Here is an 18,894-nt window from a genome sequence, read left to right as displayed (position 1 = left end):
GTGTGACTTGCGGGGTGCGGGCTGGTTTGCTGGCTAGCTAGCTAGCTTGCTTGGAGAGTGCGGCGCGGCGGAGTGACTCGTGTGCGCATGCCTCAAAACAACTCAAAATTAGTATTAATTCGTTTTTTTTACGATTATGCCAATTTTGTAATCGTGGAGTGTAATAATCGAAATCGTAATTGAATTTCGATTAATTGCACAGCCCAATTTACAAGTATTTTTTCTTTGTAATTATATGTATTTTCATAGTGTTAGTGCAACTCAGCACTACTGTTGGTGATTAGTCGACTAGCAAAATATAGTTTGTAGCAGCCGTACTTGACACGCTTGCGCCAAACATCACATATTGCATTTGCGAATGGCTGCAGCACCACACTTGCGCAAAAAGACAAGCATGGTAGCCATTTAAAAAAAAAAATTGAATCGAAAATCTGGGAACTGAAAATCGAAATCGGAATCGAATCGGGGCTTGAGTGAATCATTACACCCCTAGTATTTAGTTGAGCCTGCGACATTCGTTTGCATATTGCAATTCCCCTTTGTGCCAGCAGAGATCAGCACTGTTCAGCAAAAGCAACATGTTCTGCAGTTGTCTGCTTCCCTGTCAAAATGTCTTGCTTAGGATCCCAACGCTGGCCTTTCTCAGGGATTTGCATGTTCTCCCTGTGCATGTGTGGGTCTTTTTGTGTTCAAATTTCTCAAACACGTTTGTTAGTTGAAAGAGTCTAAAATTCCCACAGGTGCGACTATAGGCGTCAGTTACTTGCGTTTAGTATTTCAGACATGGCTCTGTCTCTATGCCATGCCCTGTGGGATTTACTGTAGATTTGTTTTCTTTTTTTACCACTCCATACATATGACAATACAGTGAAGCACCAACCTTTTTAATGGCAAAGCTTATTGAAGCACAATTACAATATAGCGTTGCTTTAAGTACTCCATTTTCCCACAGGATTGCCTTCTAATGAGATGCTTAATAAGGAGATGGAGTGAGAATGGCGGACTGTTAATGAACCTTGACCGCAACAAAGTCTGCGCATGGTAAAGATTAAAAAAAAAAAAGAAACTTTTTTGGGTCAAAACACTTAGCAAATCACATCAAAACAAAACACATCATTTAGTATGTAGTCCAAAATGTGCACGTCCACATTTTGCAGCAACGCAAGCTGTTCCCCTTTTAACTGCAATGTGACACAGCCTGGCAAAAGAAGTGAGAAATAAAAAGTTTACCTGGAGTCTCTGTATGGCCTCTTCTCTTTCCCTCTCTAGCTCCCCCACATCGGTTTTCTTGCTCTGTAGACTGTGTATCTCCTGTAAAATGGTTATACCAGATTGTCACATGGGAAGAACCATCACTGTTAATATTACCACAAAGCGTCACAGCCTTTTTGTTGTTGTTTTTGTTGCTTATAAAAGAAGTCATTTATCACACATCACGACCCTTTAAAGTTAGGCCCCTTGTGGACCTTGCTCATCTAATTTGACAGACACTGAAAAGCTACACCTTCGAGGGAATATTTCACTGTAATTTCACCGTCAGAGGTTGTCTTTGTGAGTTAAATTCAACAAATGAAATTTGAAACAACAAATGGTCCTCCACTTCAACTTCTTTCCTCAATTGAGGTGTAGTAGAGATACAGATTTGCAACACATTTGTACAACTGTAAAACACACAGAAGTATTTCTAGTGTGATCTTCCAACATCAACAAGCAATGCACTGGAGACCAGCACAATTCCAGTGATCATGTCTGTTAATTATAAAACACTAAAAAAAAAACACATTTCTCATGTTATGAGTATAGTTTGCAAAGAATTACCTGCACCAAAAGGAGGGGGAAAATAGTTATTACAAAAAAACTGTATAAAAGGTAAAAATCTTATGAGAAAAAACGCATAGTAACATGTTCTAATAATACTAATTTTTCCTTGATCCTTGTAAAATTACAATGAAAACAAAATTTAAAAGGAAAAGATATAATATTTAATCTAAGCACTATGTTGAAATTGAGGAAAAACAAATACTATACATATTTTAAGAACAGAGTTGGTAAGCATTTTTTTTATGTGAATTTACACATAATAGTAGATAATAGTCAATGTTTTGGCACGTCAGCAGATGGACTGCGTCCAGCATAAAAACTATGCCAAACCAGTGAAGTGCAGTGAGGTTGATGACTGGTGAAGCACTACTAATCTGGAGTCGGATATAAAAGCATGAACCCAAAATAGAAGCTTAGCCTAATTCAATTTTGAATTTATGTTTAAAAAAAATTTGAAAATTGTTTTCAAAATGTTTAATTATGTTTCAATCCATTCCACTCTGTTCAACAATGTGATGGCAAAAAATCCAATAAAATAAGTTGACACATTACGATGAGTTTATTGGAGCCAAACACAGTTACCTCAAAACAAGTGACTGGAAGAGCTTGCCAGGGAATCCTGGTTCAAGATGGCAGCTAAGTTTGCACGTCCGCCACCAGTTGAGGCTTCCTCTAATGGTTAATGTCTATGGGCTTCTTCAGCGCATTACGGCAATGGAGTCAGCACTGCCACAAGCTGGAAGCGGCCCAGAAATTTCTGGGCTCCAACATGCACTTTGAGTCACTTTTCTGGCCGTAAGAGTGACTAAATATATGTCACACACATTCATTAAATATGCTAGACAGACTGTTAAAGACCACCATGTGCAGTACATGTGTGACAAAACAGGTTTATTGGCAACAGAAAGAAACAACGTCTCTTTGTGCTCGCGCCAATTGCCCAGCAATGAATGTGTGCGTGGTAACTGGAGGTACGCAACGTGCAATGCTTCAATTAAATTCCTGCCCTTATATTTGAATAGAAGAAACGCACATTGAGCCATTTGAATGATGAAATCCCTGACAATTGTTGGGATGAAAAAGAACATCAATGTGCAGCACAGACCACAGAACTAAAATGGAACATACAGTAATTTAATAAAATCATTATACTTTTTTTTCTGTATTTTTTTAACTCTTCAAATGCAGAGAGCGGCCAGTAGGGGGCGGCAGTGCTTCACTTGCCTACCCTGAGCACACGTCCCTGTGCCAAACAAATCTTGCATCTTGTCCCGTTGCTGTGGCAACCTGAAGGGACAAGCTTAAAGTCGCACCAATAACATCAGTTAGTTTTTTCAGATAATATGAGGCACCCCTACCCTTTATATTATTACATGGAAATTATCTACATGTGACAAACTCAAGATTTGAACTACCACATCAATTTTTGCGTGCACTTGATGATGTCATTATTTACTTTGCTCTAATGGCGAGTCCGTGCAACTATATATAGTTGGTGGGTACGTGCGTGACGACCAGTGGGGCACAAACTTGCTTGTCAACTAAATAATTTACACTCATTACAATTACACATCCACTTGAAGTTAGGTCGTTTGGACGCGTCACAACTGTTAATATTTTTGTCATTCTCTCAACTCTGACGATGCTGTTCAGTGAGGCGGCTTTATATCAGTCAAGGCAGACTTAAGATATTTTCTTAGACTTAAGATAAGTATCTTTTGGCTCACACATCGTTTGTGTCTCCTTGTTGCTCCAAACACAATTTAAGTTCTGTTGCAGCGAGGAGGGACAGCACTGTGCACAAGGAGATGCGCCTGTGTGTGGCTCTTTAAAGTCACTCAGATCGCTACGCACCCCAAAAATCAACATACTGACAATTATTATATCAATGTTCCGTTTGACAAGATATTTATGGCTTTGAATTGTTTGGTCACTTTGTGACCTATAAAATTAAAGGAAAACGCCCCGATCAAGTGAAAATCACGTGCTCGTGCTCGATTTCTGATCATGTGGTCGGATTGGGAAATGGATAGTGCTTATACATTCATATTGTTTTCACAGTCATCGGTTGGGAAGACAACTCCTAATCATGATTTTTGTTCACCCAGCGGATTCCTTAGGTGAAGTGACAACTTCAGCTTTTCAGTTTTCCAGGCATGCTTTTTTTCTCAGTACTTTACTATTAGTTTCTTGTACTTGTACTGTAATACTGTACAGCAATTTTCCCAGAAGAGAATAAAATAGTCAAAAATAGGTGAGATATTGCCAAGAGGTTGTTACTCTTCTCATAATTCTGTCAGAGTGTCACATTATCCAAGCAAGGTCTTTAAACATGCAGATGCAACTAAATTATCTCCAGAATCATCTTTCATTTTGTCGTGTTTAGTAACCCTCCTCGCAAATCTCCTGAGCTTCACTACAGCAATACATCAACATCTCGAAAATTATATTTGCTCGGAACTTTCACAATTCAAGTCAAATTAGGATCATGTGCAGATATGGATGTGCATGCTACATACTGGGAGGTTGTCTTTTGTTTACCTGGTCTTTGGCACTAAGCAGGGCTTCCAGCTCCTCCAGTGAGCGGCTAAGATCCTCCTTATCAGTGTGAGCAGAAGCAGCAGCAGGATGGCCAAGCTGTGTCTCCAATTCTGCCACCTACAACACAATACTCTGATAATTAATAGAGCAACACATTTCATCACTGGGACACTGCACAAAATAACAAGGGTACACAAGCTACTGTATACATGCTGGTGTATTATTTACAGATTACTTGCTCTTGCTCTTTACACAAGTTGTCACAGAGCATCAAGTCGACGAGAGGTTTAAAAGTAGTTTCAATTTTTCATGAAACAAATGCACTACAGCCAATGTGAAAGTCACTTAATTAGGTGGTAGAGATCATTTTTCTTTTCCTAATGTGACTCAGTATAACCTTTCGCGCTGTTTTGAAGTAATCTGTAAGCAATACAAAAAAAAAACAGAACAACAGCGCACTGACCCGCATCACACTTTAGATACGGCTTTTCCTTTTGTTAACATGTGTTGTCTTTAGTAATTCTGATGACAAATGAGAAGGTGATGGTTAAAAGAATATCATCCATCAGGTGATCTACTAATGGTAATCATCCAACGAGGGGCATTAAGAAGGTTAAGCAGCCCTCGTGATTGGTGACATTCACTAATCCCACACGACTGCTCACCTCCTGTGAAAACACGGACAGTAGGGTTCCACAAAACAATCGTAAAATCACGCACAGATAATTCAAAAGGGGGAAAGTGAGGGTCACCAGCACCACACTTGCAGATACAGATTGTCTTAATGTAAAAGCAATTTTAATAGCTGAGAAAATCAAGTGAAACAGACAAATATTCTTTATCGGTGCCCAGCATATCACAATGGACTGCTCGGTATACTGTACTCTATATTTACACTCTCTATGAATCATGTAAATTCTCTTGATCCATTCTGCACCTTGTTGTCCGACTGGCGGTAGTCACAGAAATGAAACATCAGATGTGACATTGAGAACACTTATATAAGCTGCTTTCCCTCTAATTTTTAAACAACCATTTGCAACAGGCAAAAAAGGTGAACTATGCTGTTGTTAAACAACTAAGTCAACTTCATGGTTCATGGTGTTTGCAGTTTTCCGTCACGGCTCAGTGCCTCTAAAGCTTTAACACTGATTAACATTCAGTTCCCATCAGAATGCGCTTGTTAATAAAAAAAAAAAAAAAACCTGCTATATTACTATAATAAAAACAGTAAACAGTACTTGTTTACTTATTGTTCATGCAGTGAGAGTAATTCGCTTTAAACAACCATTCAACAAGCTCTCCAGTGTAAGCACAAATATACAGTAGCTGCTTCTATAACTTTCAATGCTTTCTCAGTACTGTATTATGATGCTTTTTTCCCTGCATGTTTCTGTATCTAAATATATTTACAAAGAAAGATGCATACTGTAAACTTGATTGTCCATGTTTAACAAGAGACTTAATCTTGGCAACTTACACCGTCTTTATCAATTAGTAATTATGACAAAATCAATATGGAATCTAAAGTTCTGTTTTAGTTAAAAAGATTGACACAGTCACAACATTTTCTACTACAAAACAGTGGATATAAGGTATTGATAATCCCATTTGTTTATTCACCTTCCAAAGAAAATTGAGCTGTTACTACTGTATAAGCTTTGCACAGCGGGTTGTAAAATGAGTCCGCAAAATTATACTCAGTTGTAAAAAGCTGCCCAACCAGCTTGCAAAGAGGAAAACAATTCCAAATCTGTGCATGAAATGCCAACACATGTCTTAAACAGTTTCCTCCTAGCCCGTTTTGACAAATCCCCATTTTTCCTAGTCGAGCCTCAGAAAGGGAACACGCTGATCGCTATCATACTGACAGTCAAGGATAGCAGAAAAAAAAAATATCCAAAAATGTCTAACCCAACACGCTCAGCTGGCATTTGTTTAGGTACACCTTTTATGGTTTGTCTCAATATGGTGTGCAGCAGTTCCACACAACTGCAACTTACAACCACAATAAACATTGTTAAATTAATTTGTCGCTGACAGTCAAAATCTAGCATTGTTAACCTTTGTTTTTTTTATACAGTGCCAAAATTGGATCTCCTTAGATTGCAGCAATCCATCACATTCCAATACCGTACAACAAATTGTACTGCATGTTCATATAGTAAAATGTACCCCTCATTCCTCCACAAAACAATGAAACGTATGTGACAAGGGATTTAAAAGGATCCCTGGAGTCTTAACGGCAATTTATCATGTTCGTCTAAGTGGGGCAGGGAGGGAAAGGAAGCTGGACAGTATAGGTTGTCTGTCTGTCCCCCCACCAAACCCTGGAGGCCTGCTCCAGTTCCAGCCACCTGGTTGACTTTGCAGCATTGTGTGCGTTGATGTGCCTGTCTATTTGAGGGATAACCATCAACTGGACTCCTACTGATGGACGAACCCGTAGTATGGCATAAAAAAAAAAAAGGTAGTGTTTCATAATTGGTTATGATAGTTTTTGCCCAAGGACAGTTGCATAATTCTTGGAGGTTGATGGAGGAGAGAAACATGTAAAATAGGCTGGATAGTGACCGGACTTGGGCACCCCTGCTCTATTTAGTCACCTCGAAGATTTGACTTGACTTGCACATACGCATACCCCTAGGCATTATGGGAAAGAAATCGAACGGAAATCATGCACTGAAGACATAATAATAAACCATAAAAATGAAATATAAGCAATGTTTACTTACTTAATTTTCAAACTTATTGGCATAATGTAGGCCAAATGCTAAGAAAAAGAGCACACTGCTGCCTCGAGGATACCAATCAAATTATTTATGTCACTATAAAAGTTGCTAATTTATTGTTAATATGTGGATGTAATTTGCTTGTTAATGACATAAAAACACAACGTTCACTGTACAACAACAACTATTCACAAAATATCAGGTAGTAGCTTGTCTCGCTGGGTTTTTGTTCACCACTTAACTACACGTGGGTTACGGAGGAGAGGAAAGGACCAAAAAAAAAGGTTTGAACATCACTACCGGCAACAGGTGGTTGTTACTAGGGCTGAGACTAATCCTCGGTTTAAAAAAATGCTCGAGGCATTTTTTTTCTCCCAAGTACCCACTTATTTACGTTTACATTGTCAGTAAGAAGTAGTCGAGCTTTCCGCAGCAACGATAGTTAGTGGTAGGGAAAGTGCTGACAGCGGGGAGATTGAATTTGCAAAGTAAAGTAAAGTGAAAAATATTAACTATATTTGACTTTAATTTAATCCCACTTAAAACATGAAGCATAAAGTGGACATTTATGGTGATAGTAGTAATTCGGCCACAGCTCAGATTTATTTTTTACGCACGCTTATGACGTGACGTCATCTTTAGTGACGTGTCCATGAAATGAGACAATTCACTCAATTCCCCCCAAATACTGTATTTCTACCTCCTACCGAATTGCTTCACTCACTTGCTTCAACACGCTGGACCACGTTTACTTCCGTAAACACTACGTCATTTGTTCTTCTGCGCATACGGGTCACTTTGGAGACGCATGTATTCACACACGCGAGAGACTGAGGTCACATTTATAATGTAATATGAACGCTTACACAAAAAAGAAAAATTCAAATAATTCGAATTGAGCAGTAAAAACTGCGGTGTGAACCTATTGTAAGAAATCCCAATCTATCAAATTACAATGTGGATAATACTTAAATTTTAAAGCGTGAAGACCAGCAAATCAGGGGAGTTTATAATAAACATATACATACAGAGAAAAAAAAGGTCTTGAAGGGCGAATTTCCAGGTACGTATAATATCCAAGCGTGTGTTAGTCTCGAGAAATGACAGTATATTGGACCTTAAACGCTCCCTTTTTGGATGACGTATGCAGTAATGTTTTGATTCATGTGCGGTTTTCAGACATGTCATGTGCCAACTGTGTAGAGATTGTATTTTTTTTTCTCTAGACACTTAATATACCTGATAAGTTGCTGTTCCAAGTTGGTTACTCTCCACTTTAATGCGGTTTAGACTTCTATTAAAAGTGTACTGTACTACCCAAGCACTCATTCTGGTGGTTTGGTGCTCTACATTTCACATTAGTTTAGCTGTTAGCATGGCTTGTCTATCTTCTCCTGTTAGCATTCCCTCCAGTGGGGAAAGTTGGGAGGATGGGCGACTGTTCTATGTGGATGCACTATTTTTTTTCATTATTCAGCTCAGAGCAGGTTAAAAAAAATAGTGCCAGCAATTCCGTGGTCAGACGTGCTTGAAGACATTTTCACACTGAGGTAGATACAATGACATCATCAACAAGTGTTATTGCAAATGGTCAGTAGAATCCGAATCTATATCGTAAGCCAAATTTACATATACTGTTCACCCCTAGTTAGTTAGTTGAGGAACTTCGTGGAATGCTTTGCCGCCATCTTGAGGCATCTGTAGGCAATTATTAACTCATTCACTGCCAGACATTTTCAGACCCTCTTTTATATAAATAAATGACTGGGATTGAATGGCTGGACTAATTCATCAATGGCAGTGAATGAGTTAACCTTTTGCGGGGTGAGGGGTCAATTACATACCAATTTCAAATATCTGCGGCAGGACTAGAGGATTCCAGACATTCATAACTTGCAGCTCTCATATCAGGTGGCGGTCTAATAAAGCTTTGTAATTTGCCCACCTGCTCTCGAAGGCGATCAGTCTCCTCCTGGTACTCAGCCAACTGCTGCTTCCACTGCTCCACGCTGCCGTTGGCTTCCTGCAGCGCTGCCACCAGCTTGGCGTTACTGTCCTGTAAGGTGAAGAGCTCTGCCTCTAGGTTGATTTCACACATGGACCTAGGGGCAGATTATAGTGTGTTTTTGGTGGGAGCAGTTGCAGTCTCACACACATGCACGCACGCACACATATTTAACACACCCTGCAGCTGAGGTCAAATCCATTCATTCAGTTATTTCAAGACACAACCCTGTCAACCTGTTAAGTGAATAATTGTACCCACCCCCTTTTAGATCTAGTGAAATATCGTCTAATTTAGCTACTAAACTAATTTATGCCTAAATTGGAGCACAGTGTGTTATTGGGAAAAAGCAGGCTGTTGTGACTTGAAACCAAAAGTAAAATGCATAAGGAGCTGCCGGGTAGCCTCGAGCTTATACTGCTGGCAATTACTTACATGAATAGGGGAAATCGTGCACAAGATATTCTTGTCTTTAATTTAATGTAGTGACAAATTATCAGAAAACATCTTACAAGAAATATTATACCAACAATAACATTTTGAAACAATCTGTGTCTGCTGTAACATCTGAATCGCCCCGTTGGGAATCAGTACAGGATTATCTTGTCTTGAATACTAAATGGAGCAACCTGACAAATTTCAGTTTCTGTATTGTTCTAAGCGCATTGAGTATTTGCAAAACACAGTTTTATCCTATTATATCATTTGTTCTGCTTTGAAACTGAAGGGCAATCAGAGTGCATTTATATTGTTTTTATTGAAAGCCTTTTAAAATATGTACACACTGCTTTAATCTGGCATAACGACAAGTAAATAAGTGTCATTAATGTTCATATCACTCGACCTCATTTAGAGGCACATCATCATGTAATCTTGCAAAAAAATGAAACATTTAAAGCACCAATATGGTGTCATTCTACCTTACAATAACGTCTTCAAAACTTCACTGGTATGTAACTTGGAGTATCATGTCTCGCCACGAGGACCCTGGTATATTGTAAAATTGGCTGACCAGCCTGGACACCTCTGATATTTTTTTATCGCTAAAATGCTCCTGTTAAAGCCATGTGCAGTACTTATACACACTAAAATGATCAGACCCTATAACACAGGTAATTTTTTACCGTGTTTGTATCGTTTATTTTAGATTTACTGCAATACATTTGCATTTTATAGAGTGGCTTTCATGTAAAATTACACTTCAAAACTGTAGTGAGAACCAAGGAAAGAAATAGTGCAATAGAGAGGTAAAAATAGTTCATGGTAGTTCCCTAACCATATACTGTAACTGAAGCCTTGACTGGAGAGGGGGGAAAAAAAGCCATGAACTGAATTGCATCATTGGATCATGGAGGAAAGTCCCGATTGAAATGAAATGGTGGTAAAGGTCAGGATTTGGTGAGGGTATCAAATATATCAGAGAGCTTTGAAATGCATTAAGTCACATCTTTGCACAGCTTAGCAACCGTATAGCTACTCACCATAGCAACAGAGGAAAATATCCTGCACAGGCTTATAGGAGTCATCAAATAAAAGCATGTGGATAACAGTGGCTCATGAACTATTTTTTTCTTCTTAATATCATTCAGACCAGTGAGCGGGCCAAAGCACGCAAAACAAACACACAGGTTCAAACATCATTTAAGAAAATTGGAGCTCCCCACTGAATGCACCAATGATATGTGTGATGCTTTTCCCAAAACACAAGGACAAAAGCTTCTCCGGGCGAAGTTGTTTTTTTTCTGAGTGAAACGCTCATTCAGTGTGTGCTCCACTTAAAAATGTGTTCTCCTCCTCGTTACATCACTCAGCTGTGTGTCTTTTACTGTGTACAACAATGCATATGCAAGGAAAGACTGGAAGGCTTGTTGTACAGTCGTCTGTTCAAGAAGGAACATTTTTATTTCCGCGCAGTGCATGCGTGATGTGACCTCATAAATATTCCACTGTAAAATCACTGACAATCACGATTCTGAGGTCAGATGTGTGTGTAAAGGTGGGCAATTAGTATAATAAGTACATAAAAAAAGCTTCTGGCTGTGAAACTAATCTAATGTCAGAGCCTTCATGAATCCACCTATTCTAAGGTTATGGACACTTGTGGCTCGTTTTCACTTTCTGCTTTCCACTCAGTCAGTATAAGCCCCATTAAATTGGCACTCATTTAAGAATCGAACCCCGAGTACCAGTTTGGCTTTCAACTCTGGGTGGATCACCGAAAGTGTTGTGAGAGGATATTCGACCACGTTGATGAAAAATGTGCTGAAGTGTGTTAATTCTCAGTATCATAATGGCTTAAAAGGGGTTTTATCCAGTTGAGAGGTGAGTAGAAGTGCAGTACTGTATTAAATAGTCTGCCTTCAATTATGGCCTGTGTTGGTAAACTTATTTAGCTACACAGGCAAAGCAAAATATTAGAAACATTTCAGTATGAAAGTGCAGCTCTACATCACTACAAATTACAAACATCGAGTAAATTAATACATGTCTGGCATTGTCATTCAAAACCGAGCAGTAATGTCTTTTGGCTGAATTTTGCCTACTACAGCTCTTTTATTGGAGATCAACTCAATTTGCGAATGTGTGTGTTTTTTTTTAATCAACATTATCATTAAGTTCTTTAAATTGGGACCCTGAAGAAAATCTTGTCAAAGAGAAGATAAAAATGTAGGTGTCATTACCCTTCAGACAACATCTTCTTGACTCTCTCCTTCTCCACTGTAAGCTCCACCTCGGCACTTTTACTGCGAAACAGCTTTTCCTCCCCTGGCCCGTTAACTGTCAGCAGTGGTGGAGAATGACGGTCATCCGACAGCTCCTAGACCAACAAGAAACCCATTGAAATACTGTTTTCAAGAAAAACAGTTTGCTTAATAAGTCACCACAATTATCATTTTGTTGATGTTTTGTTCCAGGACAGCACAGTGGCTGGCAAATCTGCCCCACTGTCAAAAGCTTCTGGGTTTGAATCTTTTCTCGAGGCTTCTTGTGTGGCGTTTTCAAGCTCTCCCTTGTGCTTGTGTGGAATTTCTCCTGGTATTCCGGGTTCTTCCCACATTCCAAAAACCATGTATGTTAGGTTAATTGAAGACCCTTATTTTTCCATGTGAATCGCTTTTTGTCTATGCGGAATGTGCTCTGCAATTGACTGGCGATCAGTCCAGGGTGTACCGAGGCTCTCACCCCAAATCAGCCAGCTCATTCATGATTAGGGCTTGACGTGAACTTTTTTACTCACACTGCAGCTAGCCAAAAAACTACATTCATAAACAGGGTTGGGCTGGTGGGCTGATTGAACTTTTTCCTGATCCAAACTAGGAATGTCACAAACGATTATTTTATCTACTAGCCACTGATTACTTTTATTAGTCAAGTAATTGGATCTATCTAAATTGAGGCTTGTCGCACCAACATGCAGCTGCTCTTACATAACCATCATTAGCTTCTTGCTTTAAGTGTTTAAGCAATGTGCAAAGTCAATAACGAGAATAAATATTACATACAGCTTTAAATAAATTTTGCAGCTTTTACCAGCATTCCAGCCATGTTTTATGATGATATATATGCAAATTAATATGTCAATACTCATTTTTAGCTGTAAATGTTTAGTGCACTTTAACATGGAACCCAAAACTATGCACAGGCATGTACAATCACAACAAAGGCTTCAAACAAAATTAAAAATGATCTAATATACCAACAAGCGCCTGTGCAGGGATTAATTGCGGATGTTGATATGACATCATGCAGAGGTAATTTGATTCTAGCGTAGAGGCTCAGGTTTTAGATGATGATACGTCCAAATCACAGAGGAGACACGACCATGTGGGACTGATTTTTCCCATCTGCACAGAGCCACATAAATACACATTAGGTAGAGAATTCCATAATAAAGTGTCACAATGTCTGTATTTAAGTTCAATACAATTGCACCAATACCACTGCAGGGAAATTTGTAGTTGAAGCTTAATGCATAATTAAATTTCATGTAACTTAACATACCACTTCATCAACTAGAAATGCATAGTGGAAGACAGCCACAATGTATCACTGCTGACATCCATAGATTTTCAAAAGCATTCTAATACAAACGTGGATGAAAGCACAATCACTGTTTGATTAGTTGTTCTACCACAATTTTCATCAGTGCTACTGGAGGGCAACACAGGACCACTCACTTCCTAACCAGATGTATGACAAAAATGTCATTTTAACCCATTAAAGGGACGGTGGGGCCGGGATGGCCTTGTTTTCACTAACAAGTTCATTTTATATATTTTTTGATCGGGAAAATGAAAAGAGTTTTCTATTCTATTAATAAATTCGGGAGAAATTAAGAAATAAGTAACACCATGAATAACACCCCTTGCTAATGAGGACAATGGCCGGGCCCCCTACCGTTCTATCCATGTTCGGTCGGAGTCACTGGAGGAACCGATTCCAAACTCTCAATTGGAAATCATTGTACTTTCATTGCTTATAACGTCCAAAAACGGCGATCAATTGGCACCAACATTTATGTAGACATCCCTACTAATGCCCACTTCAACATATCAAAAGGATTAACCTCTCTGTGGCTGATTTATATGAGAATGAGGAAACGTGAAAGTGAGCAGAGCTACATAGATTTAAGCTGGGACGAGCACACACTGCTCCTTTGCTGATCACGGTTAGGACGGGCGAGGCATTAAACACCAGTCAGGATATTTACAGAGACTGAAGTGGGAATGAGTAGACGTGCACATTTATTTGGATGAAGAATGGCAATAGTTTTTCGACCTACAACACGCCATCCAACTTGGAACGTAAACAGCCGAAATGGTTCGTTCCAATGCGGCCACACTCGTGTCGGACAACGCACGCGACTGCTTGGATGGCAACTAAACTGTAATTTACAAGTCAACTGTAAATCTAATCACAAAAAAGACCTTAAATCACTACAGTCTTTTGGGGCGGGGCACTTTAGTACTGATGTCATTTTTACATGCAAACCTATTATATAAGTGCCAATGTTAAGCTCATCCCAGTGTCCCTTTAAAGTCTGAAGCCCCTCGTGAGACATCTCTCTAAAACCTACGGTCTTCTTTGGAGTCACCCTTGAAAACCTGACATTTTCGCTACCTACAAATTAATTAATATCTCAGCCCCTGTAGCAGATAGAAACATAATTCCAAAAGAATTTGAGAGCTTAGACGTGGCTTTCACACAGGCCCGGGTTTATTAATCTTTACTTCAATCGAAGATGCAAGTGAAGCAGTATTTTTAATTTTAAAAAATCGAGTGGTAAATACCATGATGCGTTCTTTTACAAAGACATTGAAATCGTCACTGTCTACGAACATATCTGCGTTTTTTTAAAGATTTTTTTTTTGGGGGGGGCGGTTTGGGGGGGTTGTTAAAATAAATAAATAATAATGGAGGGGTGGATGGATGGAATAATAATTTTTATTTATTTATTTTTTAATTAATCAAGGGGCCACTCAGAGTGTGGTCTGAGGCCTGCGGGCTGCCAGTTGCCCATCAATGTCCAACCTTGTCAGAAAGCTGCTCAATAGCACTTTCAACACTTGCGCTCTTAAACCAAAAATTGCCATACATTTGTCAGAATAAGAGAAAGTTTGATTTTTGGCTGTTAAATACTGTGACATACATTTGAATTACAATATCATCTAATTAAAAAAAAAAACATGTTTTAGTGATTGAATACCTACAATTAATTGAATGGCTAATTCAGGAAAAGATGAACTAGAGATTTTATTCATTTTTGGTGTGAAACAGTACATTAGAAAATGGATAATAGTGCTTTATATTTTATGTAAAGAGTATCGACATAATGGTGTTTCAACAATTACAGAAACTTAGAGGGATCATCTGGCCGGATGGTCCATTTTTCACTCAAAAGCTCAATTTATGTATATATTTTTCAGGATATTACACGAACTTGCATTTTCAATTTTATCCATTTGTTTTGGAGAAATCAGTAAATAACTACTCTCAAAACACCCCTTTCTAGACAGGAATATGGCCACCCCCTTCTCCCTCTTCCCATGTTTTGGTGGGAGTCACGGGAGAAACTGGACAATATTTGTCCATTCAAAATCATGGCATATACATTGCTAATAATTTCCAAAAACGCAGCTCAATCGGCACCAAAATTTATGTGGACATCTCTACTTATGCCCATTTCAACATCTGAAACTATCACATAGATTATACTCTGTATGCCTGATTTATCAGCGAATGAAGAAATTAGCACCTTACATGCATTTTCTCTCCTGACAGACTTGCTTTCTTTGATAAGTCCCTAATATATCAGGTCATTATATATTAAATTCAAATCTATAAGGGTTAGCTTGACTTACACTACCAACCCCCCTGCCCTCGCCCAGAAACCAAAGCCATGCGTCAAATAACGGCTGAAGCATTGCACTCCTGCACTTATTGTAGAAAAGCCTTGTAATATTAATTTGAGTGAGTCTTTCCATATTCCCCCAAGGAGGATGTTGTATTACCTAGTACTTTGCAGCCCTGACTGTCCATATGGAGGCATGTAATTAAACACAAGGCCCACACATGTAGAAGAGCATGAGGTCCCATGAAAGGAAAGGGAAAGCTGCAAAATCAAAGCACAAGACAACTGTAGTCAAGTGCCAAGGGATTGTCTGTGGATACACAAAATTGAATAATTCACTCTGCGGATCATGTTTTTTTTTTTTAAGTCATAAATAGGATTACAAATACACCACATTTTTCCCCCTTCATGTTGTTCTCTAACAGGCTGAGTGGGAAAGAGGCTTGAGATACTCTTGCACAAACTACCAAGTAACAGCTCATTAGTCAAGTTCAAAGACTTGAGAGGATCTTTTAAAGAATTTGCGTATTTACTGCTCTCGAGGGTTTTTACATAACCAGAAGTATACTATAATAGATGGATTTTTCAGATAAATGCAATATTTCAACAGAAAGTGCAACACTTGTTGCTAGAAGGGCAGACCAAATTAGGATGACATACAGTAAAAGTGTCTGAGTGAGTTAAATGTAAAAATGTTAAAAAGGATTTTACATTTTAAATTGCTGTCAAATGGCAAAATCTTGATTAATTCTAAATAAAGCCCGGTTTGACATTGCATCTTTTTGACTAGGCCAATGCTTTCATCACACAGCCAGGGTAAGATTTTTGAAGAGAGAAGCTTTTTGCAAGGCAGCAGCCTCCGTCAGGTTCGCTTGCGTGTTTTCTCTCTAGGTACTTTGGCTTGTTGAGTCACATTTAAGACTAAGTTATCTATGGGTGTGAATATGTTTGAATGGTTGTTTAACTAAAAGTGTCCGGCAATTGGCAGGGTATCCTATCGCCCAGTCAACTGGCATAGGCTGCAACTCACCTGTGACCCACAATAAATGATAATTATTTTTTTTCATGCAGATCATTTTTTTATGTCATCATGCCACTGAAAACTAATGTGGATATCATTTCAAGAATACCTTCTTAACCATCATTAAAAAAAAAAAAAAAATAAAATCTAGCCGCATCATCAATGCCATAACTGTTGAAAAACAAGACAAACAAATGGACACATCAATAACTAAATCTCCTTGGGAGTGTTATTCATATTTGCACTTTAGCTGCCAGTGGTAACAAAGACAGTTCACTTTGAGGAAACCACAAGCTGCGTTCTGAAGTTACAGTACATTTGCTCTCAAGTCAGATTTGATCAGACTGCAGATTAATTATTGAACAAGAAGATCATCCATGAAACACAGAGATGAATGACTAAGAATACCAAAAAATACCCGCCTTAATGTTACTTTAGGAGTTTGTGTGACCTTTCACATACCTGAGACAGCTGACAGTGTTGACATCCCATGATGCATCAGTGAAAAGGAGAAAAATAGAAAATAGTCATTATGTGCTTGCTGGCTGTGGAAGAACAGAAGTGAAAAATTGAAACTTCTCCTCAAGCTGGCTAACTGGTACATGATCCCGGAAAGTATACCACAGTCATAAAATTTGTATTTTATTCATTTTTCAAGTTTTTTTTTTTTTTTAAACTAAAATCAGGACAATGAAATAAGAAAGCAAAAAAGACGAACTAGCATAAATTATGTCCAAACGGTGTGTGTTAGTAGGTTTGTTGTCAATTGTAAAACTGAGTGAAAATTCTAATTTTACAAATTTTGGAGATAGGCTTTGTAATCTGAGATCTTGGATATTTTAAATATGAAGTTGCTTTCCCAAGAGCTTTCATCGTGATGTGTCTCTGCTGCTGTTTTTCTAAGTACATTACACTATTTACTTATTTATCCGAGCCTCAGTCCATTTTGCTCTCTGAGCTTATATAAAACTCTTGTTTCCACATTCTGAGCTTCATTGAGTCCACAAGCCTTCATCACTTATTCATGGCTCCATGCATCAGTACATGCAAGGCTTCCCTTGAATCACCTGTGCCCCTCACGCCACAACACACACATCTTTTTTTTTTTTTTTAGCATGGTTTCAATGCCAAGACGTTGTTGTAAAATATAAATGACTGTCATTTCATTTCCTGCATCTACATAGATACGCTACTATGCGTGATGAGGTTTCTAAGTAGGAGGCTGACAAATGACTGCTGCTTCTGCATCCAGTTGACATGAAATGTACTTTACAATACAGACAAAAGTATGACACCGACAAGTATAGGATGTGATAATGGAAGGGAATATGGAGTTGGTCCTGTCTAAGTGATATCTCCTTCTTCTGGTTGGGGGGGGGGGGGGTCCTGTCTGTTTTGCCTGTTCACCCAGACAGAACCATCGCCTACATGAAATGCATGGCGGCGCCCCAATTATTATTAATACCCTACAGATAGCACTTACTGTAGCTCCATCCATATATTTGGATATATTCACATAGCACTGCCGCTCCTAGTCAGTAGTCTTGAATGCCGCCCTCTGCGACAACTGCTGGCAAGCATTATCATAGACAACATTTACAATATATACAAAGACACCTTCTTGAGTACGTGGATGCCGCAGCTGCATTGGATGTGGCATAGTGAAGTTATTTATGAAGATGCCTCCTCCACTTGCTCCTTGGAGCAATCATCAAGCCAGAACTCATTGGATTAATAGCGTACGATTGCTTTTGATTGCAATATGTCATTGTAACTCAATTTTACAAATATTATTTGCCAATTTTATAGCAAACACAATAGGCACATCCAATATGGCAGATGCGCTGCCATACAACTATGAACGGACCACCCAGTTCAACGGGTGCCTGCAGCAGAAATGAAAAGAAAATCGAACTTCATTTTAGATGTTCAAAGGGTTTGTGGCTCCCATGGTGTCTTTTAAGGGTTCAGTATTGTGGTGCGATAGTCAAGCTGCTCAAGTGAGGTTGCACAAAGGCTGTTAAAACCTTTTTTATTTAATGCCTTAAAAAATATACTGTAGTTCAACAGAAAACACAATTTCTATTCTATAGAATTTTCAGCTACCCTAAATTCAACAACCGTATTGACGTATACGCTATCCCGGTTTTAAGGGTAGAAACATGCAACAGTGCTCCCGGCTCAAGTGGTATGCGGTTATGTGCTCCCGTCCTTAATGGGTTAAGTGAAGTGGAATACAAAATAAGTCAGTGTTTTTTTCCGCTTTTTGCCAGATGCATTCTTTTTTTATCCATCTATTTTCCAACGTGCTTATACTGAATAGGGTCACAAGTAAGTTGAAGCCTATCTATTTGCATTCCCACGATCTGATGAGTCTACAGTGAACTAAACATGTAATTAGGATGCAGGAGGAAACAGAGTA

The 18,894-nt window shown here is 38.7% G+C and overlaps 1 protein-coding gene across 6 annotated transcripts in view; it reads right to left on the bottom strand.

The window, feature by feature from the left end:
* The window catches only part of homer3b (homer scaffold protein 3b), a 51,076-nt gene that overhangs the window by 7,954 nt on the left and 24,228 nt on the right, over positions 1-18,894 (bottom strand). For 5 of the 6 annotated variants that reach the window (XM_086047037.1, XM_086047039.1, XM_086047040.1 and 2 more), the window contains 4 exons: positions 11,781-11,917; positions 9,040-9,196; positions 4,363-4,479; positions 1,231-1,311 (listed from right to left, as the gene is read on the bottom strand). In XM_086047037.1, coding sequence (XP_085903163.1) covers positions 1,231-1,311; positions 4,363-4,479; positions 9,040-9,196; positions 11,781-11,917 — 492 coding nt within the window. The remainder of the gene's footprint in view (positions 1-1,230; positions 1,312-4,362; positions 4,480-9,039; positions 9,197-11,780; positions 11,918-18,894) is intronic. The other variant, XM_086047038.1, reaches the window with a different exon arrangement.

Source organism: Filicampus tigris, chromosome 12 (genome assembly GCF_054856515.1).
Source record: "Filicampus tigris isolate MCC_2025a chromosome 12, RoL_Ftig_1.0, whole genome shotgun sequence".
Classification (NCBI taxonomy): domain Eukaryota; kingdom Metazoa; phylum Chordata; class Actinopteri; order Syngnathiformes; family Syngnathidae; genus Filicampus; species Filicampus tigris.
The sequence above is the reverse complement of the archived record's forward strand: the minus strand, read 5'-3'. Positions and strand labels throughout refer to the sequence as shown.